The following is a 27,566-nucleotide window of genomic DNA, read 5'->3' on the forward strand; positions in this document are numbered from 1 at the left end:
GTGTTTTTCGCAGCTGCCAGTACTACGTGAAGAGCCATCCATGGGTGCTGGCCTACCAGGGCGTGATCACATTCTTCGTGCTGGCCAACTTCACGCTGGCGACGTTCATGGACCCCGGCATTATACCCAAAGGTATGTAGCGAGGGCTAAACGAGGGCCGAGCGAGGGCCAGCGCCAGTCCGCACAGCCTAAACTTCGACTGTATTCTAGCCTCACCCGACGAAGACTGCGAGGAGGAGCTGCGCGCCCCGCTCTACAAGAATGCTGAGATCAACGGCATCACCGTCAAGATGAAATGGTGCGTCACCTGCAAGTTCTACCGCCCGCCCCGCTGCTCCCACTGTTCCGTATGCAATCACTGCATAGAGGTGAGTCCCATCTGCCAATCTGCCATCCCCTTCCGCCTTACAGGTACTGATACTGAGACTGATACTGAGATCTCGATTTCGTTTCAGACCTTCGACCATCATTGCCCGTGGGTCAACAACTGCATCGGCCGGAGGAACTATCGGTTCTTTTTCTTCTTCCTCGTCTCCCTCTCCATACACATGCTGAGCATATTCTCGCTGTGCCTGGTCTATGTGCTCAAGATAATGCCCCACATCAAGGACACGGCGCCAATTGTAGCGTATCCTTTACCAAAACAAACACAACAGCACTTACATATGTTATATATATGTATATAGCTTTAGGCAGAGATTTCTGTCCCCCGCTCTCCCCCCCTCTCTCTCTCTCTCTGTCTCTGTCTCTGTCTTGGTTTAACCCTTAACCCTTTTGCGATTGGCGATTTGCGATCTCTTCCACAGCATGATACTGATGGGCCTTGTCACCATACTGGCCATACCCATATTCGGCCTGACCGGCTTCCACATGGTGCTGGTGTCACGGGGTCGCACCACCAACGAGCAGGTCACGGGCAAGTTCAAGGGCGGCTACAATCCGTTCTCGCGCGGCTGCTGGCACAACTGCTGCTACACACAGTTCGGACCGCAGTATCCAAGGTGAGTGGAGGCCACCTACATGTGTACATGCCCCATACATTCCCTCCCAGAGCAGGTGCTGGTGTATTTGGGGCATGGCCTGACATGGCCCGACATGGCTCGACATGGATGCTTGCCGCCTGTTGCGGGCGGTGGCGGTGGCGGTGGCTGGGCGGGCTTTGTGGGGCGTTCGAGATGATATCGATTTGTGATTGTTAAATTTAATTGCTCAACTCTTGAATGGGAGACACTTGTCTCTCCGGCGCATTGCTAATTGGTAGCCAGCAACGTCAATCATGCCATAACCTGCCATAATCGAATGCCGTGTGCAATTACGATGCAGCCCACCGCCGCCCGCCCACACACTCAACAGAGGCCAGAGAATCTAGAATGTTGCAAGTCGTTTGACAATCCATACACAATTTATTCAAATCGTTAGATTTAACTTGTCAAACTGTCTATTGTGTAGACTGTCCGTCCTGTCAATTGCACTCGAATCATCCGACGTTGTTGTTGCTGCTGCTGCTGCTGCTGCTGCTTAAGTAGCAATCAAATGCTAAACTGTACAGTCTATTTGGGAGCTTAAATTACGCTCTTAGTATACATTTGTACGTGTGCATGTAAGAAGGCGACGGGGAACAGCAAAACAAACTTTAACGGAAGAGCGTCGGAGGGAGAGCAGAGCAACAGCACGAGATAAACGGCAGAGAAGCAGGTGGACAGCACAACTATGTAGATTAACAGCAAACAAGCAGCAGCAGCAACAGAGAATCAGATTAACAGCAATAGCAACAGAACAATGTAGATCAACAGCAGGGTAGCAGGTTCAAAGGAGTAACAGCAGAACAGCAACAAGCAGCAGAAACAACAGAGAAGCAAATTAAAAGCAGTAGCTAGATCAACAGCAGAGAAGCAGCAACAGCCACAGAGAAGCAGGTTAACAGGAGTAACAGCAGAACTATGTACAGCAACAGCAGTTTAACAGCAACAATAGCAAACAAGCAGCAGAAACAAAAGAGAAGCAGCAGCGGATAAGTATGTTAACAGCAGAGAGCCAGCAACAGAGAAGCTGGTTAACAGTAGTAACAGTGAACTATGTAGATCAACAGCAGCAATAAGCCAGCAACAGTCGAGAAGCAGCAACGCAACAGCAGAAAAGAAGAGCAGCCCTGCTGGCAAACAGCCGAGATTTTTTGATACATCTTACACTTGCCCAATTCAATATTATCAATAAACATGTAATCAAACAATATATTACAGGCATCTAATACTCTCTTTCTCTCTCTCTCTCTCACTCTCTCTCTCTCTCTCTATCTGTTGTCTGTCCCTTCTGACAGCTTACTCAACCCAAAGAAGTACGAATCGAGGCGATCGCAGACCCAGAACCAGGCCATTAGCACGATATGCAATGATCGGACCAACCAACAGAACAATTCCAGCGGTGCCGGTGGCAACGGGACTGCTGCTGCTGTCGGCAGTGGCGGCGGTGCCGGGGGCGGTATTCGTGGTACGGCGGTGCAGTATTCGCCCCGCTCCTACTACGAGTCGAGTCGGGAGAAGCGTGGAATTCAGGTAAAGACTTATATGGCCGAGGGCAATGGTTATAATCAACGGTCGGGCAGCACAACGCTTTACAGTAAGGTGGGTAAAAAAAAAACAATTTTTGCAACAAAACAAACAACCAAAAAACTTCGAAACAACTCATTCAAAAGAGCGAGCAAAACAAATGCAAAGCCAAAAAAAAAAAAAAACCAACAAAAAAAAGAACAAATTCAGATTCCCATTACATATATCTATGTATCCTATATCTATTGTATCTAACTAATATACCCAATATACATACATACTATACCCTATAGTTCTCCAGATGGCGACAGCAATCGCTCTCTCGCTCTATCGCTCTCTCTGTCTTACTGCTAGTTTTTCGTGGCTAGTGCGGGCATTGCTGGCGCCACCTGTTGTTTGTTGTTTGGATTAGCTAATGTTGTTGTAATCGTAATTGGTGTTACTTTTTATATGTCCATATTTTTCCCATTTAAACCGTAACTGTAACCGTTAACTGTTGTTGTTTCTGTTTCTATTTATGTTTCCGTTACTTCGTGTTTCCTTCGTTTTTGTTTTGTTTTTATCTCGCTTTGAGCGCTCTCTCTCTCTCTCTCTCTCTCTGTTTTCTTTTTCCCTTTCTGTCTCTTTCTTTGGATCTCCTTCTATTGCTCTAGTCCCCAGCCCACCCCAGCCCCCACTCTGCTTAATGATTTTGATAATTTATAAATACCAAATCGTAGAAAAAGAGTGCACCAGACAGGCTCTGATTTCCACTTTCTTTTGCCTCCGACCTCAACCCAAGGGAGCCAGCCGGGAGGCCATTCTAACCTTGAACGGGTGATAATCAATCTAAAGAAAATAAATCGTTTTTGAGGATATTGGTTATTGATCAGCACCACCATAAAATCGCATCAGTCGATCGCATCGTCAAGCCTGAAGGGTTTTATTGACTTAAAAGCCATTAGATTCGGCTTCTCATCTGAGATATCACCTCAAGATAGTGAAACCATTGGGGAGTCTATCCCCTCTAGATTCTGTGCTGGGAAGCAGGAGACATCAGAGCACATCCTATGAGTGCTCACAGGACTTGGTCTCAGCGTAAAGGAAGGGATCTCACACTGTCCGGTCCGCCAAGCCAAGGAGAAGAGTCTTCTAATGGGAGAGAGCTCACAGTAGACACTGAGGTGTGGGCCCACTAGATCCCCTTTTGGCGGAGGGACCTCAAAGTGAATCCATATTCAATCGCCAAGGTCGGGTATTGGGAGATGCAGCCATATATCCCCATCAGGATAGAAACAGTACTCACAGCACTCTCGGGATATACTGGGACTGTCCGTCCGCCTAAGAGATGCTTCACTGTACCACAGACATGAAAATAGAGAGACAAAATAGAGTGCCCCACGTGTCGTGCCACCAGACCCAGCTGGCATTCATCCTTCAACCTGCGCCTCCTCCTCCTCCTCCTCCTCCTCCTCTTTCCCCCATCTCCCCCCTTTCCCACCCCGCCCACTCTGGCCTTCAAACATATAATTTTTGTTTTGTTTTCTTTTTGGCTGCTGCACTGCACTTACGGCCGTATTTTCTTTTCTGTTTAGCTGCTTTTTCGCTTTTTCTTCTGCTTTTGGGGTAGAAAGAAAGTTGTAGCCTGTCCTCCTGCTGCTGCTTACCCGCTTTTCCTCCGCTCTCTCCGCTCTCTCCATCATCCCGCTGCCTCGCCACCGGGGGAGGCTGGGCGGACGATTAGTTAGCTAGTGCCACACCCCGCTTTCAGGACCCCCCAAATGACTCGCACACAAACACCAGCCGCACACAAGCACACGCACACGCACACCCCAGCTCTCTCTTAATCTCTTTCTCTACTTTCTTCTCCTTCATCTGCCCCTGCCTCTGCCTCTGCCTCTGCCTCTGCTAATGCTATCTTGGCTATCTTTCTGGCAAAAACATATCCCCCCTCCCCCTATACATATGTATGTACCATAAATCTGTAAAATACCTCAATAGTATACATATATCCTCCATTCACTGATTTTTAGATTATTTTTCCTTCGCCTAACACAAATGCCTACGATTTTTTGGGTTATATTTGGAATGCACTTCTGCTTCCGTCTGCTATTATGAGATGTCTTAAGACTCAATTCGTTATACGGGAAAATTCGTATCATCAGCCAACATTTTTGTGGAATAAAGAGAGATCCCATGGAAGAATCTTCCGATTTAATTATTATAAAACTCAAAAAACAATAAAGGATGAACATATGTACGTACATATATTTGATTTCTGATAGGAAATGTGTCCTCTAATAAAGCCCATCCATAAAGAGCACAGCACATCCCATATTAATCCAAGAAAATCCAAGAAAGAAGACTAAAAGCCAGTTCTGGTAGAGAACTTTAACTAAACATATTTGAGATAAATTTACGCGAAAATACAATGACAAAAGGCTGCTCGTTAAGGGGACATTCGTCTTGGACGCGCCTCACCAATGCGGAATAGGAAGGAAAGGCAGGTGAAGTGGGTGTCGCCTCTTGAGGCATCTGCGGAGGCGACCATTGGTTCGTCCCTAGCGGATTAATGTGTGCGAGCAATCTTTTAGGGTCTTCTTGAAGACCCAGCCATATGTGCGTTTCACAACACTGAACTTTCATAAACCCCACGAACGATCCATCCGATAGACTGTAATTACCTAGAACCTATCGACAACAAATGTAGAAGTGGTAGTGCCTCGCGGTGAAAGTTTTCTTCTGGGTGTCGGAGGATCTTTGTTCGGACTGCCAGAAGTTTCGACTGGATTCGGGACCCAGAGCCGACAAGGCGCAGTCTTGGGGTTTAGTTTTGCACCAACACCAACACCACCACCTCCCCACCCACATTCCCCGCCCATTCCCCACTTTGCATGCATGCGGATGGAGCTGTTGAGTTGCCCTTCCCTGCCCTGCCCTGCCCTGCCCTGCCCGTATATACCCGTATTCCCGTATTGTTTGCATTGCGATATACACCTAAATATTTAGTTGACCCGCTTCCTTCCGTTTTGGGCATCTTAACCCGTTTCTGTTTCTGTTTCCGTTTCCGTTTCGTGTTCTACTAGTAGGGCGGCCCGCTCTGGCCCGCTCCAGAAGTGTCGTGTGTTACATCAGTACTACCACATACGTATATATAGAACCATATAGCATACATACTTATATCGAAAAGAATTGGTCGAAACTCGAAAACTCGAAAAGAAAGCAAAAGAAAACCAAAAAAACAAAGAACAAAGAACAAAACTCTACACTTACTGCAAGCACCGATAAAGGTAAAAACTATCTAAAACCAAAACCAAAAACAAAACAAAAATTCTAATTGTATTCTAATTTGTATTTTTTTTGATTCCTGATTGATTGACCTTGACCTTGACCATGACTTACCCCCGAGAAATATTGATTTCAATTTCTTTTCTATTCCTCTTATGATTTCCCTTCAAATACAATAATTTTTCAAAATTCGGTACTCTTCCCCGTCCTTTGCACTCCCTATCTTTATCTCTCTCCCTCTCTCTCTCTGTCTCCACACTACACTAGCAATTCGAAACGGTAAAAAGAGCAGGAAACAAATATCTTGCAGATACATATTCCAAAGCATGCGACGCCTCCTTGACCTTGACCTTGTCTGCCCTTCTCTGTCCGTCGTGATCCCTGATCAGTGATGGATTCTTTGCGATTCGATAATTCATCCATTATGATCAGTGATACCTTTTCTTGATTCACGATACAATGCTCTTAACGGCCTATACCGATGGCTGACAAATCGAGAAGAAGCTGAACAAAATCAATTTAAATAACAATGAAATAATACGGAATAGTAGTTCCCTACACCATGATGCCTGATGCATGATCCTGGTCCTGGCGCGCCCTTTGTTTCGTGATTCGTGATCAGTTTTCCAACAGAAACTTACTCAAGTTTCGGGTAGAAAAAGTATGTCCTGTCCTTGCAGTATTCTGCCAGGGAATCCGCAAGGACTTCGTCCTTTTTCTGGATTTCCTCTTTGACTCTTTTCGTTTTGCAGTGCTTTTTCCGGAGACTTTCTTCCTCTTTTCGCTCTCGTCCTTCGGCCTCTCTCCAGTATTTTTTTTTTTTTTTTTTTTTTTTTTTTTTTTGGGGCCTTGGACACCTGCTGACCCCTTCCGGCGGGAATTCCACACATACACGCACATACACCGACACAGCCCCCATTTCCCCCCTCATTTCCACATTTTGTGTACAATTTTGTATGTTTTCCTTGTATCTCTATCTCTCTCTCTCTCTCTCTCTCTCTGTCTCTCTGTCTCCATCTTTTTCATCTTTTCCTTCATTTCCGTTGAAATCTTCTACGTCTGTTTCTCCTATCTATCTATCGTTTCTATCCGTTTTTTATTATTTGTTTTCTAAAACGAACGCAACTTAAAGTAGGCCTAAGTCTGTGTCGATCTCTGCTGCTCCCTGTCGCCTATCGGCTGTCAATCGATAACTAATCCCCGACTCTGCGATAATCGCTTGCCCATCCACAGCTATCGCCCGGACGAGAGTGCTCCGACACGGACCTGGAGCCGCCACCCGCCTCGCAGAGCCAAGACTGCGAGCCGACGCCGCCGCTGCAGCGACACAACTCGAGCAACTTCTACCTGCCGCAGGTGAGCGACGGCGGCGGCGGCGGCGGTGGCCTCAACGGCAGCATCGCCACGGGCATGCCCAACTCCCAGAGCACGGCCGGAGGCGGCGGCGGAGGAGGCGACTCGCCCCGCCACATGCGTCTCTACCATCCGCGCCACAGTCCGCATGCGCGGCCCAGGTGAGTTCCTCAGTCCTAAGGTGTTCAACGCACATCTCCTTCTCTCCCAGTGTGGCTTAGCATGCTTGATCATGTGAGAGAGAGGGAGAGTCAATGGGTTGAACCACTTGAACCTCTACCTAGTGCAGAATGAGTTTGAAGATCGGTTCTTTTGAGTGGTATATAATGATAAATAGATATGTATGTATGTACAGTGGCGCCGAAAAAAATAGCACCAGTAGGGACGACCGTCTTTATTCCTTCAAAACAAGACCTCTGTCCAACATTTGCTGGACTTTACTGCAATATAATGTAGCTTTATATGTCTCTTGTCTGAGAGAAGTGTGCTTACTCTCTCAATTCTAACGGTTCATATAACATTAGGCAATTTTGCGAAAGAAGAGCGAAATAGAGCACCAACAAAAATAGCACCAGTAACTGTTTTATGTAAAAGCTCCTACTTTTCGGAGCTTCTTGACATTTTAACTTCTTGACTGAATTAAAAATCGGTGGCTTTAGGTGATTGTGACAAGAAAGTTACAAAATTTAAGTATTTATGGGTCTTGGAAAGCACTAAAGTGAAGAAAAAAGCCAAAGGATCAAAACTTTCATTTCAGAAGGCAGGACCTATGCTAAGGTGGGGCAAATTGTCGGTTGTTCAAAAGAAATGATTAGCAATGCTTTTCAATATGTTTCTAACAAGAAACACGTGGAAGAAAGGCCGCGATATTCCCAATTCTGGTAAAACTACTGGTTCGTGAGAGCAAGGAGGACCCATTTAAGTCGGCCACAGAGCTAAAGCAAGGATCTTAAAAAATCGTCAAGTACCAGGAAAGTTAGATCTTGTTTACAAGAACGTAAAATGGGTACTCGTAGTACGAGGAAAATTTAACTTTTCACGGAAAGGCATAGGGCAAAAAAAGTTTGGTATGCAAAATAGCACTGAGGTTGGGCCAACGAAAATGGAGAAACATCCTGTGGTCCGACTAAAGCCAAAATTTATTTTTTGGTGTAAAAAGGTCTTGTTCTTGTGTGAAACGACTACCGAATGCAGAATATAACCCCCTGACTCACATGTAAATTCATTAGACATAGAAAAGCAAGAAAAATCGTATGGGCATGATTTTCGTAATAAGTAGGTGATCCAATACATGGCACAACCCCATTATGGATCAACATGTCTATGTCAATATCAAAGAAACAGTGATTCTGCTTTATGCTGAATACGAAATAGAGTTGTTTTGTGTCTTCCAGCAGGAAAATGACACAAAACGACCTAGAAAGAGAGCTCGAAAATGGTTCGAGCACAATTCTCTTAGTGCAATGGATTGGCCTGTTCAGTCTCCAGACTTGAACCCCATTGCTAATATTTTGGGTCAAGTTAAAAAATATGTTTCTAATGCGGAATCAAAGAACAATAAATATGTTTGGGGTATCCTGCATGGTTCGTGGATCAATATCCCAAGGAAAAGATGCGAAAATTAGGTGAGCTTAAATGCCAATATGTTGAGCTGCTGTTGTTGCTGCCAAAGGTTTTACAACAAAACGCTAACCTTTAAATACAACTAAAGTAACATATTTTACAAAAAAATTTGGAAAGTTTCCTTGTATTTTATAGTTTTTTGATTTCTTTGTAAATTGGTGCTATTTTTGTTGGTGCCCAAATTTCTGATAAAATCCTTTTCTTTTCAAATATTCTTAACTGGAGTTTGCAAATTATACCAGTGCTCTGCGATACGATTAATTATACCTTAAAGTTTATATATTAGTCTTAACAACGTTCATTAGAACCATTGCTTAAGCAAAATCCGTCAATATAGACAATTTAGTCCACTGGTGCTATTTTTTTCGGCGCAGCTGTACATATGGGCATTTCCATATAGCCAGAAGGAACAAAAGAAATCCCTTCCACGCGCTTACTCATTCTCTCCATCTCTCTCACACACACTCTTCCTCGTGCAATGTGCGCGATCTGTCGGAGGGCAGAGAACATTGCCAGGGAAACAAAAAGGGAAAAGAAACCCACAGATCAAATCTAATATACCCTCCGAGAACCTCCCAAACGGTTCGACCGATAAAAAATATAAAATCGAGTGATTGAGTGATTGAGTGACTGAGTGACTGAGTGACGGGTATAAAGTAGAGCCGCGGCCCTTGCTTTCAGTACTCTCGCGCCGTGCTCTCTTTATATTACTTTCTGTATATTTGGGGCCACGAATGATCTGTACTGTTCTTTCTGTTGCTTCTGCAGGGGTCTGGATCCGCAGCGCGGCTATACGAGCGACGCCCTATCGCCGGATCATCCCGGCGGCGTTGGCTACGGCGTCAGTGTCCAGCAGCAACAGGCTATAGCGGCGGCGGCCGCTGCGGCTGCGGTGGCGGCGGCAGCAGCACAAAATCAACGCAGCGGGACGACCACCGCGACACCCACCATGCAGCAACGAATTAAGCCGCTGGGCGTGGCAACGCCCCTGGTGATGGCGAGTCCAGTGCGAAGGTGAGTCTCACTCTTTCTCTCTCTCTCCCTCTCTTTCCAGTTCTCTCCATTGCCCCCTCTCGCTCCTCATGGTACTCTCCTCTCTCAGCCAGTGCGCTCCCCTTGCTCTCCTTCCTAAAGCTGCTGCTACTGTTGTTGTTGTTTTTGTTGTAAGCTCTGTTAATCGCTTAAATCCGTTCTATGTTCGTGTACGTGTGCGTGTGTGTGTCGTTGCCGCTGATCGATCGCCGTTTACCGTTTGCTATGCTCCTGCACTGCTTCCAGTACGCGACAAAAGCAGCCAGCTATGAAACCCAATCGCACTTGGCCTCTCTCGCTGTCTCGCTCTCTCGCTCTCTCGTTGGTATGAATTCACGTTACCGCCCGCCCGCTCACGTTTTTCTGTAGTTTCTGCGCTCCGCTCTCCTCTGCTTTCCCGAAAGAAACCTATCGCTCTCTGTCTGCCCTGCGGAATATGAGTATTCGTCCACTTTTAAAGTATTTAATGGTAAAGATAATAGAATTAGTCCCTATTTGCGGCATATCCATGTGGAATACTATCGAATGACTTCTGTACAGCCTTGCCGTCGGCACAGATAGAAGCGAGATGGCTATACTCCACTCTACTCCCCTCCACTCCCCTGCCCTCACATTCGGCTGGGACATGGCCGCAACAGAGAGGGCCATCGGTTCAACGACCCCTGCTTTTGTATGCCTCCTTTTTCCTCCCTTGTGTGCTGGCATTCTCATTCTCATTTGCTTCCCCCTTCAACCCCTCACCCACCCCCGTTTCACATTTTATATCATGATTTTTCTGTGTGCACCTTTCCTTACCTTAAACTAATTATTTTTCCAACTTTTTCTTTTCCGTTTTCTTATTTTTGTTCGTTTTCTCTTAATGTGTTGTAATGTGCATATACTGTCTGTGTGCGAAGTCATTACTCAAATTCTGAGAACAGTACTAATTCCTAAGCTTTAGCTTAATGAGAACCGAAACCGCGATAAAACCAACCAACCAACCAACCAACCAACCAACCAACCAACCAACAACAAACCAATCAAAGAAACAAAAGCAATAAATCTAATATTATGAAAACTAAGTCAATAAAAAGATAAGTAAAACCGAACCCCCCGCAAGGATCAAATGAGTATCGTCAGAGCCTGGTTCCGCATAGCTCCTACACAGACATACACACACACACACAGACACAGACTAAGCCACAAGTCAAGCCGTCTTCGTCTTCGTCTTCGTCGTCGTCTCTCTCTCTCTCTCTCTCTCTCTCTTTCTATCGCTCTTCCAACTATTTGTGCAACCATCAACACGAGCCACGTGCTGCACCCTGTATAAACCTTCTACTGCTACACTCCTTGTGCCCCACGCCACGTGCCACGTACCACGTGCCACGTGCCACTTGCTGCACCTTCTACTGCTACACTCCCTGTGCCGCGCGTGAGGTGAGTTTGATTTTCTTTCTTCTTACATTCTTTCTTTCTTTCTGTTCTGTTCTGTTCTGTTCTGTTTCGTTCGTTCATTTTCGTTGATTCTTCAACACTGTCAGAGTTTCTTTATTCTGTTATTCTGTTTGCGTTCGCCTCTTACCCTCAGCCATTCATAATACCCACCACCCACATCCCAGGGGTAGACATCTCATCCTTGTGATTCCCGGCAAACGGGGGAGCCTGGACGCAGGGCATTGCATCCTGGTCACGGCAGGACTCTTGTGCTCCAAGCTACAAATTCTTGATCGATCCGCCCTGCATGAACAGGCAGCCCAATCGAATCGTCTCGGCTTTCTCGTTACTGTGCATCGAATCGCTCGCCCAAACCGGACCGAACGAAGCAGGTCTCGCCATTTTTACTGTGTCAGAGCCGAAAATTTCGGTTTTTTCTTCACGCTCACTCTTCTGGCTGGCATGTTTCGAGTCAGTACAGGTGTCGGTGATTCGGTGTGCTCCGAATCTGATCGAAAGCATTCAAGAGGCATTCAAGAGGCCCTTGCTCTTCGATGCCTAATGCCTAATGCCGGCGAATACCTTCGTCTCCTCCCCACTCCCCTCTATCTTTCGCTTCTGTCAGCTTGTCTTTTGCTTTGCTCCCAGTGGGGCACTATACTGGTTTTGGGACGATCCAAGTGATCGGACAGTCAGTCCGAAGCCCCAAGTGTCACTCGAACAGTTTTCATTGGGGCTATTTTATACAGTTTTCAACACAGAAAGGATCTCAGATTCGAGCTCTCCCTAGACTGCAAAACAAAATTTTCAGTTTTTCCAATTTTTCAATTTACCTTTGGCTTCTCCCAATTTTCCCGGCCGCAATACCAGTTTGACTAAGTTTTCCGCGCAAATCGAACAATCGTGCAGCCTTGACTCGACCCCCACCGTACACACCGCGACACGAAATGGACTCTTTCCATAACACACTCAACAGCCCCGCGATGGGCGGCGAGCAGCGATCGAGCAGCGCGTTCGACAGCCGGCGCCAGCAGACCCACCTCCGGACCCTGCGACTGCTCAACAGGGCCGGCTTCGTCCGCCGTCGCTCCCCCGTCAGCTGCAACGGAGCGCGCCTGGCGGGGGGCGGCCTTGGGGCGAGTGACTTTGAGGTGGCCGGGGGCGGCGACAACGGGGTCCAGCCGGGCCAGGGGTCCTCGGGGCTCAGCGACGATCTGGACAGACCTCGTGCCAGGTGGATGCGGAGTGCCACGACTGCAGGGGCATCGAAGGACCTTGCACAGGCGCCTTACGCTAGGGGCAGCTGGAGGCCAAGGAAGCGAGAAGAAGCGACAGGGCCAGAGCAGGAGAACGGAGAATCGTACGACGGCAGCGACAGGAGGGATCCGGGCGTTGGACAGCTGCCGGCATTCAGCGGAAGACGTGGGGCGCGGCCCGAGCTCATGCTCGCGAGGGAGGGCTTTCCCTCGTCCAAGATGGACTACGTCACGCTGATCGGCTTCGTACTGGGCTACCTGGCCTCGAACATCCTCTTCCTGCTGTGCTGGTACTTCAGCTGGCTCAAGGACAGGGCGGTGCGCATCCGCAGGCGCCTGCTGGGCCACGAAAACCTGTGGGAGTTCTTCGACTTCGAGGACAACTCGCGCTATTCCCTGCAGACCAAGCTCGTCCTGGCGCCCCTCATCGTCTTCTGCATCCTGCTCTACGGCCTGGTCAACATAATGCACGTCGTGATCAAGCTGGTGCGCTCCGATGTGCCGCGCACCGTGCTGGACTTTGTGCAGGCCGTGGCCGAAAGCGGCCTCCAGGGCACCATTGCCGGCATCAGGGCCGGCAGCGAGCGCTTCGTCTAGAAGCAGCAGGACGAAGAGAGGACCGACCCACAGACCATATCCAAGTATGCCCACCATCTGTTCCACTGTTCCACTCGCTCTCACTCTCGTCCATGTGTGGGCTGTGGTTCATCGCGAGCAACTCCAGCGGAACTCCTCTCGCTGTTCATTCACTAATCCAACACCCAACCATAACCGCGGGGCGGGGGTCACTGGGTCACCGAATGGTTCACCGATTGCCGACATTTTACATGTGTAACTGTAACTGTAACTGTAACTGTAACTTTAACTGTAACTGTAACTGTAATATTAAAAGAAAACAAGAATACTGAACCGCATAAAGATTACCATTTCCCGTGTTTATCGATTAACCAGCGATTAACCTATCGATCGTACTTTTCGAGAGCTTAAAACTGTACCTCCGATAAAGTCTTGTATTTAAATGGAGTGGATTGATTGAAAGCGAGACAAAAACATTACAAATACAGAAACAACATAGATCTACATGGGATCGAAGGATCGTCCTGGGTCCGTACTGTACTGACCGTACTTGTGCGGTCTGTCATCTGTCATCTGTCATCTCTAGTTCTCAGACGCGTAACTGTACCTGTTACTAACTGTATTTGTAACAGCAACTGTGAATCATATCGCATCGAATCGAATCGAATCAAATATAATGTTCTGTTTAACCTTCTTAACGATCGCTGCCACGCCCTCACACTTACACACACACACACACACACCCATCGCTACACACACATCCGAGCAGAGGATTCCATGCATTACGTATACATATGTACATATGTCGACTGCCCATCGCTGCCATCGATCGATCTGTTCGTCTAACAGTCGGTCCAACGTGGCGTTCTGCGCGCCCAGTCGCATGTCGCATGTCCAGTTGTGGTCCCATGGCTAACGCTTGCTCCATCCCTCCCCCAGATCCAACCCGGGCACGCCCACGCAGCCGCGACGTCCCGACTTCATTGGCCTGAATGCCCAGGCAGCGGCAGTGGCGGCCGCAGCAGCGGCCCAACAGCAGCAGCAGCAACAGCAGCAACAGGCAGCGGCGGCGGCTGCGGCGGCAGCCTACTACGAGTACACCAGTGGCCTGCCGCCCCAGCATCCCCAGGCGCCGACCATCCTGCAGCAGCAGCAACAGCTCCTGCTCCAGCAGCAACGCGTCCTCATGCAGCATCAACAGCAGCAGCAGCAGCAGCAGCAGCAGCAGCAAGGTGAGTACTGCCTGTCGCCACAATTCAGAAGGAGGGACACACGCACTAACACTCTCTACTTGCAGCGTTGCAGCAGCAACAGCAGCAACAGCAGGCGGCTTCTCATGCGGCACATCCGCAGCACGCAGCATTGGCCCAGGCCGCCTACGGGGGCAGTCCGCAGCGTCGCTTCCTCTCCGAGGGGGAGCTGGTGCGCCAGGGCCAGGGCGGCAGCGAGCTGTCCTACGCCCGCTCCAACAACACGGTGGATAACATACGCGAGCTGGCCGGAAGCCCCCAGCGCGGTGTCTACATGTGGAAGGACACCTCACCAGGTTTCAGCACCAACAGCACCGGCGGGCCCGTCGGACAGCAGCAGCAGCAGCAGGCCGCGGTCAGCGGGATTGGCAGCAGTGCTGGCGCGCTGCCGAGCAGCGGCAACTCGTCCGGGGTGGTGCCGCACGCCCAGTACATAACGGCTGGAGGAGGGACGCATCCGCTAATCATGACGCACTCGCGCCTGCAGGACTACGCGGTCCAGCAGCAGCAGCAGCAACAACAGCAGCAGCAGCAGCAACAACAGCAGGCGGCTGTGGCGGCGGCGGCAGCAGCTGCCTCATATCATCGCTCGAACCCCACGAGTCCCACGACCATGCCGCAGGCCTCCACAACCCAGACGGGCTACGTGCTGCGCTACGGTGGAGCCGCCGGAGGGAGCAGCGGCAGCATTGCCAGCGTGTCGGCCAGTGGACCCTCAATCGGCGGCGCAGTCGGGGGCGGTGGGTACCAGCCAGCACTCCGCGGAGGCGTAGCCGTCTTCCCGCCCAATCCGATGGTCGGCGTCAATGTGAGCAGTGCCGCGGGCACCCTGCAGACGCAGCCCTCGCCACAAATCAAGCGCAAGCAGACCCCGACACGACCCATGAGCTTTGTGCGCGCCCTCGAGATGACCGACTCCATGGAGATGCAGTCCCTCGAGCACCAGCAGCAGCACAACAACGGCGGCCTGCCCAGCGGTGTGGCGGCGGCCGCCGGCGCGTCTCAGCCGCAGAGCAATGCGCATCTCATGCAGAATGCCTCCAACTCGGGGACGCCCGATCGGGCCAGCATCTACGACATGAACTACGAGATCTCCGTATAACCCGTGGTTGTGCCCGTTCTCCTAATGCCACCCGCCTCCAAAAGCAGTAGCCACCCTGGCCCAGGCCTTGGTCCTGCCCCAGCAGCAGCCACAGTCCAAACATCTACAGCCATAGCCACAGCCACAGCTCCCAGCAACCAGCCGTTCTTCTGCCAACATCAGAAGCAGCAGCAGCAGCAGCAGCCGCAGATTCAGCTTCAGCATCAGCATCAGCAATTGCTGGAGCCGGCGGCCTATGCCTCTGTCCCAGTGCTGCCTGTAAAGCAGCAGGGCAACGGCTTGGCCAGCTACCAGCCGCAGTCGCAGCAGCAGCAGCAGCAGCAGCAGCAACAGCAACAGCAGCCACTTCACAGCCAGAACCACCAGAACCCTCAAATGCCGAACAAACGCAAATTTTCGACCTTCTTTTGAGTTGGTCAACGAGCCCAGTATTTTTTTTTAATTTTTCTTTTTTTTTTTGTTTTTTTATTCGTATAATTGTATATATCTTGTTATATACTTACTTATGTACATATATATACCAGACATGTGTGTGTGTGTGTATATGGACCGCTTGCGTACTGCTGTTGTAGCTGTAACTTTTATTTTTACTATTATTACGTAATTGTATGCTTTGTTTTTATGATTACTCATTTTTACAATGTTTCACCATTTTAATATTTATGATTTTCATCCTTAAGCATTTATATGGTCAATATAATATGAATTCAGCGAGAAACTAACTCAAAAACGAAGCAAAAACGAAGAGAAAGCTAAAACAAATGCTAATATTGAGATACCTTGTGAATGTGCGTGCGTTTCATAGCTGTAGGAGTGAATACAAGGAGGACCTTGAGCCTGAAGCAGAGCCTGACTTCTGTGAGCTGTTCTTGGTCTGCTCTGCCATATGGTTGTGTAGCGCACTGTATATACCCACCCACCCGTTCGATGGTATGCCGCTGTAAAATCTACATAAATACATGGATAGTATCGTATAGGCAATCAACTTGAAAGTCGCCAAAAAGAAGAGCAGTAAATTAGTAAATTTAGTCTATGTGCTATACATATATATGCCATTTAATGTACATAGAAGGAGTGGCATGGAGAGGAGAGGATAGAGAGAGAGTCTATGTGTAATGTGCTATGATAGACAGATATTTGCTTTGCACCGAGGGAGAGTGTCTTCTATATGTCTATACTATATCCGTGTATCCGAATGAAAAGCTGCTTCAAAGGCGTGATCGTGATCGTGATCGTCATATGTATAGGAAAGGAACTGATTTATTTGGCCCAGCAACAGCCCCCTCCAAGTCACCATTCAATACCGGACTAAACTTAATACGATAGCTTCTGTTCGTTCGATAGAGATCCATTCGATGACCAACTGATTATTGATTAGTCGATTCGTTGATTCATTTTCATTCAACTTCCATTCATACGTAACTTTATTTATTAAATACTTGATGTTCGATTTTAGAATTGCCTTCAACATTTGTGTGTATTTTATTAGTTGTGGTTTCTATGTTTCTAAGTTTTATTTACGGTTCGACAAGGCAACGCCCGACAAAACGCAATCCGATAGCTTTATAGGTATATGTATGGCTTATGGCAATCCACACAGAGTTGAAAGGCAATCTTTGAGCTTCCCTACAGCCCTGAAACGCACTGTATATGTTAGTATGGGGACAGCCATAGAAACGCGCAGTAGCAACTTCTCTGTTATAATTTTGTTTGTACATTTAAGAAAACCCGAATCCGGCACCGCAATGGTCTGTGTAACTTTAATGTCGTCCAATTCAAATAAGTTTTGATTTTCGTGTACATATGTATGTATATTCGTGTAGGTGTATGTGTATGGGGTATATGAGAGTCTAGTGTGTGGTGTAATGCGTACCAGTATGTGCTATGTGCTATGCGCTATGTTCTATGTGCTGTGCGCTGTGTATATGGGTTTCTCTGGTGCAGCTTGCGGCACTGTCCTCGTACGAGGAGATACGTATGTACATACATGCTTCTTATATATACATAGAGTTAAAATTTGTTGTTATGTTTTTAAGATAACTTAGCTTTTATACCGGTCTGTGTGTAGGTAATTACATCTGTACGTATTGTATGTCCCGTCTGTGTCTGATCGATCTACCCGGATCTACCCAGTAATTTTTGTTCCGTTTATGCTTTGCCTTCATTTGTTGTCCAGAAAGAGAAAGGAAAAGCGGACATTTCTAGAAATTGTAATAATGTTCGACGAGCACACACACACACCACACCTGATCGAAGGGGCTATATCTACGACTATATGTGTTTGTATTCCGTTTATTTACTGCGTCGTCTGGCGAAAGATACATACATATACACATATATATAGTATATATATATAGATAGATGTTTAAGGAAACATCCTCGACCCAGCCCCAAACCCCTGCCCGTGCCCCTGCCCCTGCCCCTGCCCCTGCCCCTGCCACTCACATTTAGAACATGAGAATTTGCAAGGAACAAATCTTGCATAGACTATATAAAGGATCAAGAGTATATATAGCTATATATACAATATTTTTAAGCGTTTTTGCTAACACATTAATTCATGAATTTGCAACAATATTTAATATTCATACAGAAATGCATATACCATCAAAAAACCAGACGAAAACAAACAAAACAAATATATAAGTAATGTAAAATGTAACAACAACAAACTGAAGCGGAGGACGAAATTGTTTTAGATTTTTATACCAAATTTTATTAATGCAAAAACCACGAATTGTTTAATTTTTGTATTTCTGGCCCCTGCCCCTGCCCCTGCCCCAGCCCCAACCCTCTCCTCTTGCCCCGGCCCGCCATGCTATTAGGAAAAAAATATAGAGAGAAAGAGAGCAAATCAAGTCCCCGTCCAGGACGGAGCAGATCCTGGACACTGACGGGAACTAACGAGCTCTAAATTGAATATTTTTTTTTTTTTTTTTGTATTCAATACTTATGTAATTTGTAAATGATATGACAAGTAATCAAATAGCAAACATAAACAGCAAGGCAATTAATAAATAATACAAATAATAATGCAAATGGATGGCGCGCAGTTGTTTTTCCCTTCATTTTGCACTGCCTCAAGTGCTCGTAGGCAACACTCTTGATGCACGCTTGAAGTTGTAATCGAAACGAGATTTACACTTGAAGCCCTTCCAGGATCTTCGCGACTGAAGACTGCCAGTGCTTGTTTTTTTATGAGTACCGGGAACTAAGGAATATACTGGAAATTTCCCTAAGGAAAACTCAAGATAATTGTAGCTCTTTAAAAAGCTGATCGATCGGTCGTTTGTCCAGCTGGTTACCGATTTTTGGGTATTCAAAGGTGCTGTGGGAAGTGCGAAGTATCTGCTTAGACCCAAGTTCCCCGTTCAATATGGAGGGTTTTTTTTTGTTATACGACTATATTTGATATATTTACAACAGATACAATTCAGCTTAATCAATAGTAAACAACTAAAATTGGAATAATCCACAGAACAGTAAAACATTTATCTAACATTGAACTAAATTCGGGATCTGACAATCTCAGAGGCAATCTCGGAGGTGTTTCCGAAGAGTTGGATACCCAATTGCACTACAGCAGCGAGGAGGTGAAAATCTGCTGGAGAATGTGAGGTAGCTTGGTGAGGTCCATGCAGACGAAGCTCTGTCCCGCCGGCATTTCCGAGTTGATTCTGCAGGTAAAGGGAGAAAGCATGATCATGATTGGCATCCAATGAGAGTATAAAATAAGGTGGGCCACTCACTTGTCCGCCTCCTCGGCCAGGCTGCCAATGAATATGGAGTATCCCTTGACCTTGGGCTCGCCCCTCTTGAGGGCCATCGCCAGGTCCTTGGGCGCAATGCCGTAGCGCGAGAGATTCGCATCGCTGAGGACCACAACAATGGCGTTGTCAAAGTCATCCTCGGCCCCCAAAGTGGAGCAGGCCTCGCGCGCCGCCTTGACAGTGCTGTCACCGGACCAGCAGAACTGCGAGTGGGCGTGCATCATGCGGATGGTCTCGAAGCGCTCCTTGTCATTTTTGGGGGCACTGCCCACGTTCACGAAGGGTATTTCCCAGCCCTCGCCACTGTGGCCGATGATGTCGTATACGATCTTCTTCTCGAAGCCCTCGAAGGCCTCCATCACCATGACCACGGCCTCCAGCTGTCGGTCCAGCCGCCCATCGTACCCGTTGAATCTGCACAAAAGACATCGACAAGACAAAAAGTGACAAAAGTAGAGGTGGACGGAGTCTGAGGAGGTTACCTGTACATGGAGCCGGAGACATCCACGACGAGCTTGAGACGATTTGGCTTCTCTTGGACGTGGTCGGCCCACGGGTTGGCCTCGGCCCGCCGCCTGTAAATGTTCTTCTCGCCGGTGATGCCCTCCACCAGTCGGGTGTCGTCCAGCTCGCCATGCGTCTGGTACTTCTGCCACTGGCGCTCCTTGCTCTTGGTCTGCATGGCCTCGAGGACGGCCTTCAGCTGCTGGACCTGCTTCCGATTGGGCTCGCTGAACTGCGCGTACAACTTGTGATCGTGGGCGGACATCTTGATTTCCTTGAGCTTCTCCTCGAAGGCCTTGCGGTTCATTTCGCGGGCCGCTTTCTTGATCTCCTCGGGCACGTCGGCCTTCTCCGCGTCGCTCAGCTGATGCACCTTGTGTCCCTTGTCGAGGCGGAAGGGTCCGCCCTTCCCGCCCAGTCCGGCAGTGTCGCGGCCCCCACTGCCGCCGGCCCAGGTGTTCCCGCCCACGTGCGGCTCGTTTTTGGGATCGAGCTTGCCGAACTTCGGGCCGGAGACACCGAGCCCGCTATGCCGCTCCACCGACGCCTGCAGTGTCTTCCGCTGGCGCAACATCTGCACCTCGTCCAGGGCGTAGGCCTCAATGCCGTGCTTGGCCAGCACCTGAATGACTTGCTGCAGCGCCTCCGGCTGGTAGCGATCGAAGTCGAGCACATTGCCGACCACGTCCGCTATGCTCTCCTCGGGATAGCGCTCCAAGTGCTTCACGATGCTGACGACCTCGCGGGTGGAGTACGGATAGTTGAGCATCCCCTCGTCCGCCATGCTGCGCAGCTCCCCAAAGGCGTTCACCAGCGTGCGCAGCGTCTTCGTGGGGACACTGGGTCCGTACTGCTGGAGCAGATAGATCTCGGACTCGGGCTGGGGATTGCTGATGGCATGGCAGCTGAAGACGTCGCCGAGTGCGGCGAAAAAGTCGTTGCCCAGGAAGGGGAAGCCGGGACGATTGGCCAGGACGATGAGCCGGAACTCTGGGTGAGTCTCGATGCAGTTGGGGGATCCACCCGCGCCGTGCGGCACAATCCGCCGGCCGTCGGCCAGGACCATCTCCCCGCTCTCCACCAGAGTACGCAGGATGCAGGTGACATTGACCGGCGCCTTGTCCGCCTCGTCCACCACCAGCACATGCCCCGAGCGGACAGCCTTGACCAGGGCGCTGTCCTCGTAGGCCACCTGTCCGTCCTGCAGCGTCGACTGCAGCGTCAGGCTGTGCACAGTGGTGTCCCGGTGCAGCTGGATGTACTCGCGCGGGCGCTGCATAAGCTCCAGCAGACGGTCGATCAGCTTGTTCTTGCCCACGCCCTGGTTGCCCACGAGCAGCAGGTGCTCGCCGATAAGGTAGTCCTGCAGCAGGCGCTCCAGCAGCTCCACGTGCTGGGGCATCTCGTAGAAGAGTGTGCTGGGCACCTTCGACTTTTCCGCCTGGCTGGGATTGCCTAGCTCCATCCGCGTCCCTCCGATCCTCAGGGTGTTCCCCTCAACGCCAATCTGTCCGGTTCCGGGGTTCCTGCTGCTGCTCCTCCGCTTCTCCCGATTGCTGGGATGGATACCCACCTGCTGCATGACCTGCTCCAGGGCGGTGCGCGACAGAGCCGGCATAAACCTGGCCAGGAATGTATTCTGCAGCATCTCGTGCACGTCGCTCAGCTCACTGCCGGGGTAGGCCGCCAGGCGACGGGCCAACTTGATGAGCTGCCGCGTGGACAGTGTTCCGGCCAGGCCCTGGATCAGCGGATCCTGCGAGGAGCGCAGCAGTTGGGCGAGCTTCAACAGCTGATCCATTTGGGCGGGCAACTGGCCGCCGCCGCAGAGCTGGGTGAGCAGCTCGTGCTCCTCGCTCTGGTGGAGTGGACGCAGCTCCTGGTAAAGGAACAGACTCAGCAGCTCCGGTGTGAGCCAATTCGGCTGCCCACTGCCCGGCCGAGGTGGCTCCGCCAAGGCCACAACGCGGAAGGCCTCGTTCATCGGCAGCAAGCCTTGCTCCGTCAGCTGAGCGCTGGAGAATCCCTGCTGGAGAAGGGCCTGGTACCGGTCCGGGCGGAGCAAGGTGGTCCCGTCACACAGCTGCAGCTCACGGTCGTGAATGAGGCTGCAATCGAGGTTCAGAGTTTCCAGCGTTTGCGAAGGATTTACGGGATTATGTGCACTTACCGCTGCAGTACCGTCGCCGTGCTCTTGTGGAGACGATGCACTCCGTTGAGCACCACCACAGATCCGGTCTTGGCTGCCCGCACTAGGGGCGAGTCCCGCCAGATGGTGTCGCCCTGGGCACTGGTGATGCGCTGCTGCACCAAGTCCCGAGAGGTCATGTCCTCGTACAGCATCATGGGCTCGGCGCTTTGGTGGAGCAGGCGCAACAGCTGCTTGGTCAGGGTGAGCTTGCCCACCCCCTTCTCGCCCAGCAGACACACGTCTCCGACGGCATAGGCCTGGAGCAGGGAGGCCAAGGCCTGTCGCTGGTGTGGCAGATCCACAAAGTTGCTCGTGGGCGTGGAAGTGGGCGAGGCTCCTCCGCCGGGCAGGCTCAGCTTCAGTTCGTCCAGCTGGACGGTAATGCGATGGTCAGCCTGGGCGCTGCTGCTGATGCTCTTGACGGTCTGGCCGGGCAGACGCTGCACATGCAGGCTGCTAAGAAGCTCCACGACTCGCTTCTGCTGGTCGGACTTCAGCATGGATTGGTAGGGATATATACGAGTGATGACGTCATGAAGGCTGAGTGCGGGATTGGCCTCCTGCAAGCGAAAGCGAAAGCGGATGCGGATGCGGAAGAGATGATGAAATCGATGGCAAACGACACAAGCTCGAGCGTAAAGTACGCACCAGCATCTGAACGCCTAGCTGAAGATTGTGCAGGGGAAAGTCGGGCAGCTGGAGGCTGTCGTCTGCCTTCTGCAGCGTGAGGGCGAACGTGAGGAGCTGTTTCAGCTGATCTCCGGGCACAGCCGGCGCCACCTGCTGCAGTTCTTCGTACAGCTCGCCGTAGGAGTAGCTGGTCACGTTGCGCGACTGGAAGCGAGACCGCAGCGGGGGATCCAGAGGGGTTCCCTTGTACTTGTGCGTGGGCAGACCCAAGGCCACCACGCGGAACTGTTCAGAGACGCGCAGGAGGCCCCACTCGTCCAGCTGCTCGCGTGAATGTTTCTACAAAATTGAAGAGTTATTAGAGCGTCGGTTGGGATACGTTGGTCGTTGGGATCGTACCTCCAGTAGCTTATCGTAGCGTTCGGGCGACATGAGGAATTTACCGTCTTCTAGGTGCATCTCACGGTTCTCCAGCAGGTTGTTCAGAATGGGCAGCACATTACGCTCGGCGTGCTCCACCCCATCGAGGATGAGCACGCGTCCGTGGATGGCAGCCCGCACGGCTCCCTGGTCGTGGTAGATGGCCGCTTTGTTGTGGATCTCGCGCCGCTGCTTGAGGTCGCTCTCGGTGGTGTCGCGACTCAGTGCGACATACTCCACCTCGCGCTGGGTGAGCTCCAGGAACTGCATGGCCAGCTGGCGACGCAGCGGACCGGGCTGGCCCAGCAGGAACATGTCCTGCTTGAGAGCATCCTTCTGCAGCATCCAGCGGAGATGGTGCAGGGCAGACTGCGTCAGCTGAAGAGTGCCATCCGCCGCGTATTTCACTGCCAGATGGAACAGACAGATAAAATGGCAATCGACCTTTGATCACGTGTGAGATCCGGAGCGGATCTTATCGGATGCTTACCGTATTGCTGGGGCACCAGGTGCGGCTGCTTCGGCTTCGTTAGGCGCACGCTTACATCACCGATGGTCAGACGATCGTCTTCTGGGGTCTTTGCTTGGTCGCTGGCACCTCTGGGCGCGGTGCTCGCCAAGCTGCGTGTCCAGTGGCTGGTCCGTTGGAGCCTATGACGCAACAAGTGGCCATTGCGGACCTGGAAATTGGCTAGCATTGCAGCCCACGGCAGGCGGCAGGGGCGTGGGGTCAGGGGGGAGGCCTAGCTGGGTGTTTGGGGCAAAGCGTTTTGCCCAAAGTCGCCAAATCAAGTGTTTACAGTAAGCCCGCGCGTGTTACGATTGCTGGCGCCGAAGAAGCTACAGCTGGTTGGGCAGTGCTGCTCTCACGATAGTTATCGATGCTACTATCGATACCTTCCCCTTGAAATAACACACTCGTCACGCCATATCGCGCATCTCTAGCAAGCAGCTGTGACAACTAAACGAACAACGCATTTCTAAAACATTTACAATTAATTGTGTAAGTCGTCGCCAAACTAACAAATAAACAACAGCGAAATATGACTACAGCTGCGCGCCCCACATTCGACCCCGCCCGAGGTGGCTCTGGGCGCGGCGAGAAGGATTTGAGCGCTCTGAGCAAACAGTACTCTAGTCGCGATTTGCCAGGCCACACCAAACTAAAGTACAGGTAAGCAATCGCATCGGAAATGGCAGCCACGGCCTGAAATTTGCCATTGCACTTAATAATTGTGACCGATAATCATTCGCAGGGAGCCTGGACAGGGCACCACCGAGGAGATCCGCAGCCGCGACTTCCGCAAGGAGCTGGAGGAGCGAGAGCGCGAGGCACGTCCTGGTGCCGCCTCGAGCAAGGCCCTGCCCTCGATTGTGCGCAAGGCCATTGAGGCAAACAATGCCAGCGGCAGCACCAACAAGCGAGCGAAGGTGGACGGTCAGTCCCAGCTGCTGCTGCAGCAGCAACAACAGGCCAACATCGATGCGGACGAGGCCTTGGACAACGACAGCTCGGACTCGGACAGCGACTCGGACGACGATGATGCCGCCCTGCTGGCCGAGCTGCAGAAAATTAAGCACGAGCGACTGCAGGAGACAGCCCGAAAAGATGCCGAGAAAAGTCGCGAGGACGAACGTATCCGCATGGAGAACATTCTCTCCGGAAATCCCCTGATTAACTACGAGCCGGGCACAGCTGCCTCCGCAGCCGGACGGGCCTCTGGCCTGGGCGGTGACCTCAAGATCAAGCGCCGCTGGGACGACGATGTCGTGTTCAAAAACTGCGCCCGATCGGCGCCCGAGAAGAAAACCCACTTCGTCAACGACGCCTTGCGCTCTGATTTCCACAAGAAGTTTATGGACAAGTACATTAAATAGACGGACTAAGAATTAAGAACCATCCTAGGATTTAATTGAAATTTAAGAATGAAATCTATGTAACTTTCAGCTGCTTTCTGCTGCCAATTAATTAAACCCCACATTTTGTATACCTCTTACCTCTCCTCTGCAAGACTGTGCGTTCCTTGTTACGTTACGTTCTCCGGGTCTGACCCAATGCCTGACCGCGGCGGCAGCGGCGGCAGCGGCGACGACTGTCGAACGATCGATCGACCGACCGAACGACCGACCGACCGACGAGTGCGAAGGGCAGGCAACCTTAACCAAAGTGTGAAACCGCAAAAAACATCGGTAGCCAGCGGCAGAAGAACCAGCAGCAGCAGCACCGTGAGCAGGAGGCCCCGAAAGAAGAGGAAGCCCGAGGGGGAAGCATCAGGAAAGTCAAAGTGGAACGAGGGGCATCAGCTACGTGAGCACACGAAGCGCATAAGCAGCAGTAGTGGCAGTGGCAACGGCGGCGGCAGCGGCAGCGGCAGCGGCAATCATGATGAGAGAGGGGGCAGATGACGATCATCATAAGGGCAATTGTCGCTGCTGATGAGGCACGAAGCAAAATCAATTTGCCAAAAGGAGTCGAGAGCCAGAGAGCGCAAAACAACTTGGTCAATTACGCCGACTCCACTCGACTCGACTCGACCCGACCCGAACGTTCCGGCAGCTAATGCAAATCATCAGCCGTTGGCAGGGGAGGGCAGGCAGCAAAGGAGGCTTGCCCCACAATTTCCACGCCTCTTTAATGCCCCGCACGCGGCCTGCAGAGCAGGTCTGCATCTGAACCTTAACTTTGTCAATGGGACCACGTTTCCGCGGACCCGCTGGCCCTCGTTGGCCCCGGCTCTGGGCCCCGGCTCTGGGCCCCGGCTGGTGTCTGGTTCGACAACTGCGGGGCAGCGACCAGTCGCGACCCCTCACCCAAAGTTGACGAACGCTCAATTTTACGCTAATTCGATCAGAATCAAAATCAAACAAAATTATCCCGGCCGAAGCCAGAAAAGCGATGATCATGTTACACTAGTCAACAGGGTTGTGGCTGTTGCTGTGGAGTCAACCAATGCGCTGGGCATCGACTGGAATGTTGACGGTAGGTAACTGAGGCTGAACTAAAATATTTTACATCTATGTACGTTTTCATTGACGTTTTTATGTTTTATTTATTTCAGAGCCGCCAATTAGAATCGGCCAACAAGGACTATCGGCGTGAAAGACACAAGCATCAGTACTGCCCAGATCATTCATGTAGATCCAATATTTGCACAGACCTCGCTGCGGTCTCCGGCAGCAGTGCCCAGTTAACAAATTCCCGTATGAACTCCTTGGCTTGTGGCATACCAGTCCTTGTCGTTGGTCGTTGCACTTCAGATAGCTTCAGTCTATGGGTAAGTACTGTTACTTGCTTATTTTGTTTGGTGTGTTTCGCTTGATCCGCTTTGGATCAGTGGGAATCCTTCTTTCAGTCAGTTTCGGATCACTCCAAATTACTAAAAACCGAACCGCGCACTGCGGATACTCATACAACATACTCACTGTGGAGTGAGCGAGCAGAAAAACCAAAATTTTCGGATCTGACTCCCTTCGAATCTCTCCCAATCGATTTGGTTGTCTGTTCATGCAGGACTGTAGTATGTACATACATATGTTATTACCAGTGTTAACTAGCGATGGTATTGGTGGCACTGCAATACCAATTTTCGCACTGTTGCGGGCCCCCTCCAAGAAGAAGGGTTTCACTAATTTGTTCACCAGTGTATGGACTGTGATTGACAATGATCATGAGATTGAGGATGATAAGAATCATGATGATTGTTGTTATTACGCTGCGGGCTATGCTGCTTCTGTCTGCTGCCTTGTGCTGCCTCCTCCTACAGCACAGTGGCAGTGGCAGTGGCAAGACCTGGGCTGCAGCAGCAGCAACAAGAATAATTTATTTCCTGTTTTGCATTATGCATCCCATCCCCATTATTTGTGCATTCATCAAGAGCCAGCCAGTGAGGCCCGGCCAGTGAAGCCAATCTGCGCTGCACTTTTCGGTAGTCGCCGCGCGCTAAATTGTGGCCACCGAGCAGGGGCCATGGACGTGGACGTGGACGTGGACGTGCACATGGGACTGGAGCCGGTTCAGGGAGTGGAGTGCCACTGCCACTGCCAATGCCATGGCCTATCAATTGTCAGCAATTTTACAACTGCATAAACTTGCAACAAAAACAACTGCGTAAATATGGCGACTGGCACTGGCCGGCGGAAATGGCCGTCGCGGTTGCAAGTGACAAATAGCCAGCGAACGATGGCCGATGGAGTTGCACGGAAGAATAGCAAGGGGGCGTGGGAAAGGCAGTCGACCAGTTGACCACCAAATAAAGACCGCGAACATATGTTTCGGGCGCCACAGATGGGTGGAAAAGACACCAGAAAGGAATTCGGGTTGCAGTGGGGCGTGGGTCAGGCTTTATTAATGAAGCAGACCCCAACTCCCACATATGTACGTGTAGTACACATCAGCTGACATTTACAGAATATACATACATATGTATGTATTTGAGGACCCTTTCCACCGATTAGTAAATGATCGATCCTTAGTTTTCAGAGAAACAAAAATGTCTCGAGACAACCAATATACACTCGTAGTCTGTAGAGATTCCGCAAAAGTGAAGTCATGATCTCCCTATAAACAGGATCTGTGATCATGTGCATATAAGAATCAGAAGTATCATAAGAAAAATCTATCGTTTTAAGCACC

At 50.4% G+C, this 27,566-nt stretch overlaps 3 protein-coding genes across 3 annotated transcripts in view; 2 read left to right on the top strand and 1 right to left on the bottom strand.

Moving 5' to 3' along the window:
• The window catches only part of LOC6597688 (polyglutamine-repeat protein pqn-41), a 38,438-nt gene extending 19,990 nt beyond the window's left edge, over positions 1-18,448 (top strand). The window contains exons 3-11 of the mRNA XM_026990567.1: positions 14-132; positions 211-368; positions 456-628; positions 807-1,001; positions 2,318-2,621; positions 7,047-7,327; positions 9,558-9,803; positions 14,006-14,298; positions 14,364-18,448. Coding sequence (XP_026846368.1) covers positions 14-132; positions 211-368; positions 456-628; positions 807-1,001; positions 2,318-2,621; positions 7,047-7,327; positions 9,558-9,803; positions 14,006-14,298; positions 14,364-15,418 — 2,824 coding nt within the window. The 3' untranslated portion in view covers positions 15,419-18,448. The remainder of the gene's footprint in view (positions 1-13; positions 133-210; positions 369-455; positions 629-806; positions 1,002-2,317; positions 2,622-7,046; positions 7,328-9,557; positions 9,804-14,005; positions 14,299-14,363) is intronic.
• Positions 18,449-18,802: 354 nt separating this feature from the next.
• LOC6597705 (von Willebrand factor A domain-containing protein 8) lies at positions 18,803-23,738 on the bottom strand. The gene is made up of 7 exons (XM_002022820.2): positions 23,424-23,738; positions 22,913-23,340; positions 22,532-22,852; positions 21,863-22,443; positions 19,671-21,800; positions 19,168-19,602; positions 18,803-19,095 (listed from the first exon to the last, which is right to left on the bottom strand). Exons 1-7 carry the CDS (start codon positions 23,629-23,631, stop codon positions 18,996-18,998), a joined length of 4,203 nt encoding a protein of 1,400 aa, XP_002022856.1. The 5' UTR covers positions 23,632-23,738; the 3' UTR covers positions 18,803-18,995.
• A 169-nt stretch (positions 23,739-23,907) lies between these two features.
• On the top strand, positions 23,908-24,930 carry LOC6597706 (protein CWC15 homolog). The gene is made up of 2 exons (XM_002022821.2): positions 23,908-24,107; positions 24,190-24,930. The coding sequence occupies exons 1-2, from the start codon at positions 23,977-23,979 to the stop codon at positions 24,809-24,811; spliced, it is 753 nt and encodes a 250-aa protein (XP_002022857.1). The 5' UTR covers positions 23,908-23,976; the 3' UTR covers positions 24,812-24,930.
• Positions 24,931-27,566: the final 2,636 nt, after the last annotated feature.

The sequence above is a fragment of the Drosophila persimilis genome, unplaced genomic scaffold (genome assembly GCF_003286085.1).
Source record: "Drosophila persimilis strain 14011-0111.01,24,50 unplaced genomic scaffold, DperRS2 tig00000606-arrow-arrow-pilon, whole genome shotgun sequence".
In the NCBI taxonomy this organism is placed as follows: domain Eukaryota; kingdom Metazoa; phylum Arthropoda; class Insecta; order Diptera; family Drosophilidae; genus Drosophila; species Drosophila persimilis.

Excerpts from the sequence above, each read along its gene's own strand:
- LOC6597705 (XM_002022820.2), bottom strand. The coding sequence starts at position 23,631 with ATGCTAGCCAATTTCCAGGTCCGCAATGGCCACTTGTTGCGTCATAGG. Across the intron at positions 22,444-22,531 it reads AGCTAGGCGTTCAGATGCTG|GAGGCCAATCCCGCACTCAG; the intron begins GTGCGTACTTTA and ends TTTCGCTTGCAG. Across the intron at positions 21,801-21,862 it reads ACGGCGACGGTACTGCAGCG|CCTCATTCACGACCGTGAGC; the intron begins GTAAGTGCACAT and ends CCTCGATTGCAG.
- LOC6597706 (XM_002022821.2), top strand. The coding sequence starts at position 23,977 with ATGACTACAGCTGCGCGCCCCACATTCGACCCCGCCCGAGGTGGCTCT. Across the intron at positions 24,108-24,189 it reads CACACCAAACTAAAGTACAG|GGAGCCTGGACAGGGCACCA; the intron begins GTAAGCAATCGC and ends AATCATTCGCAG.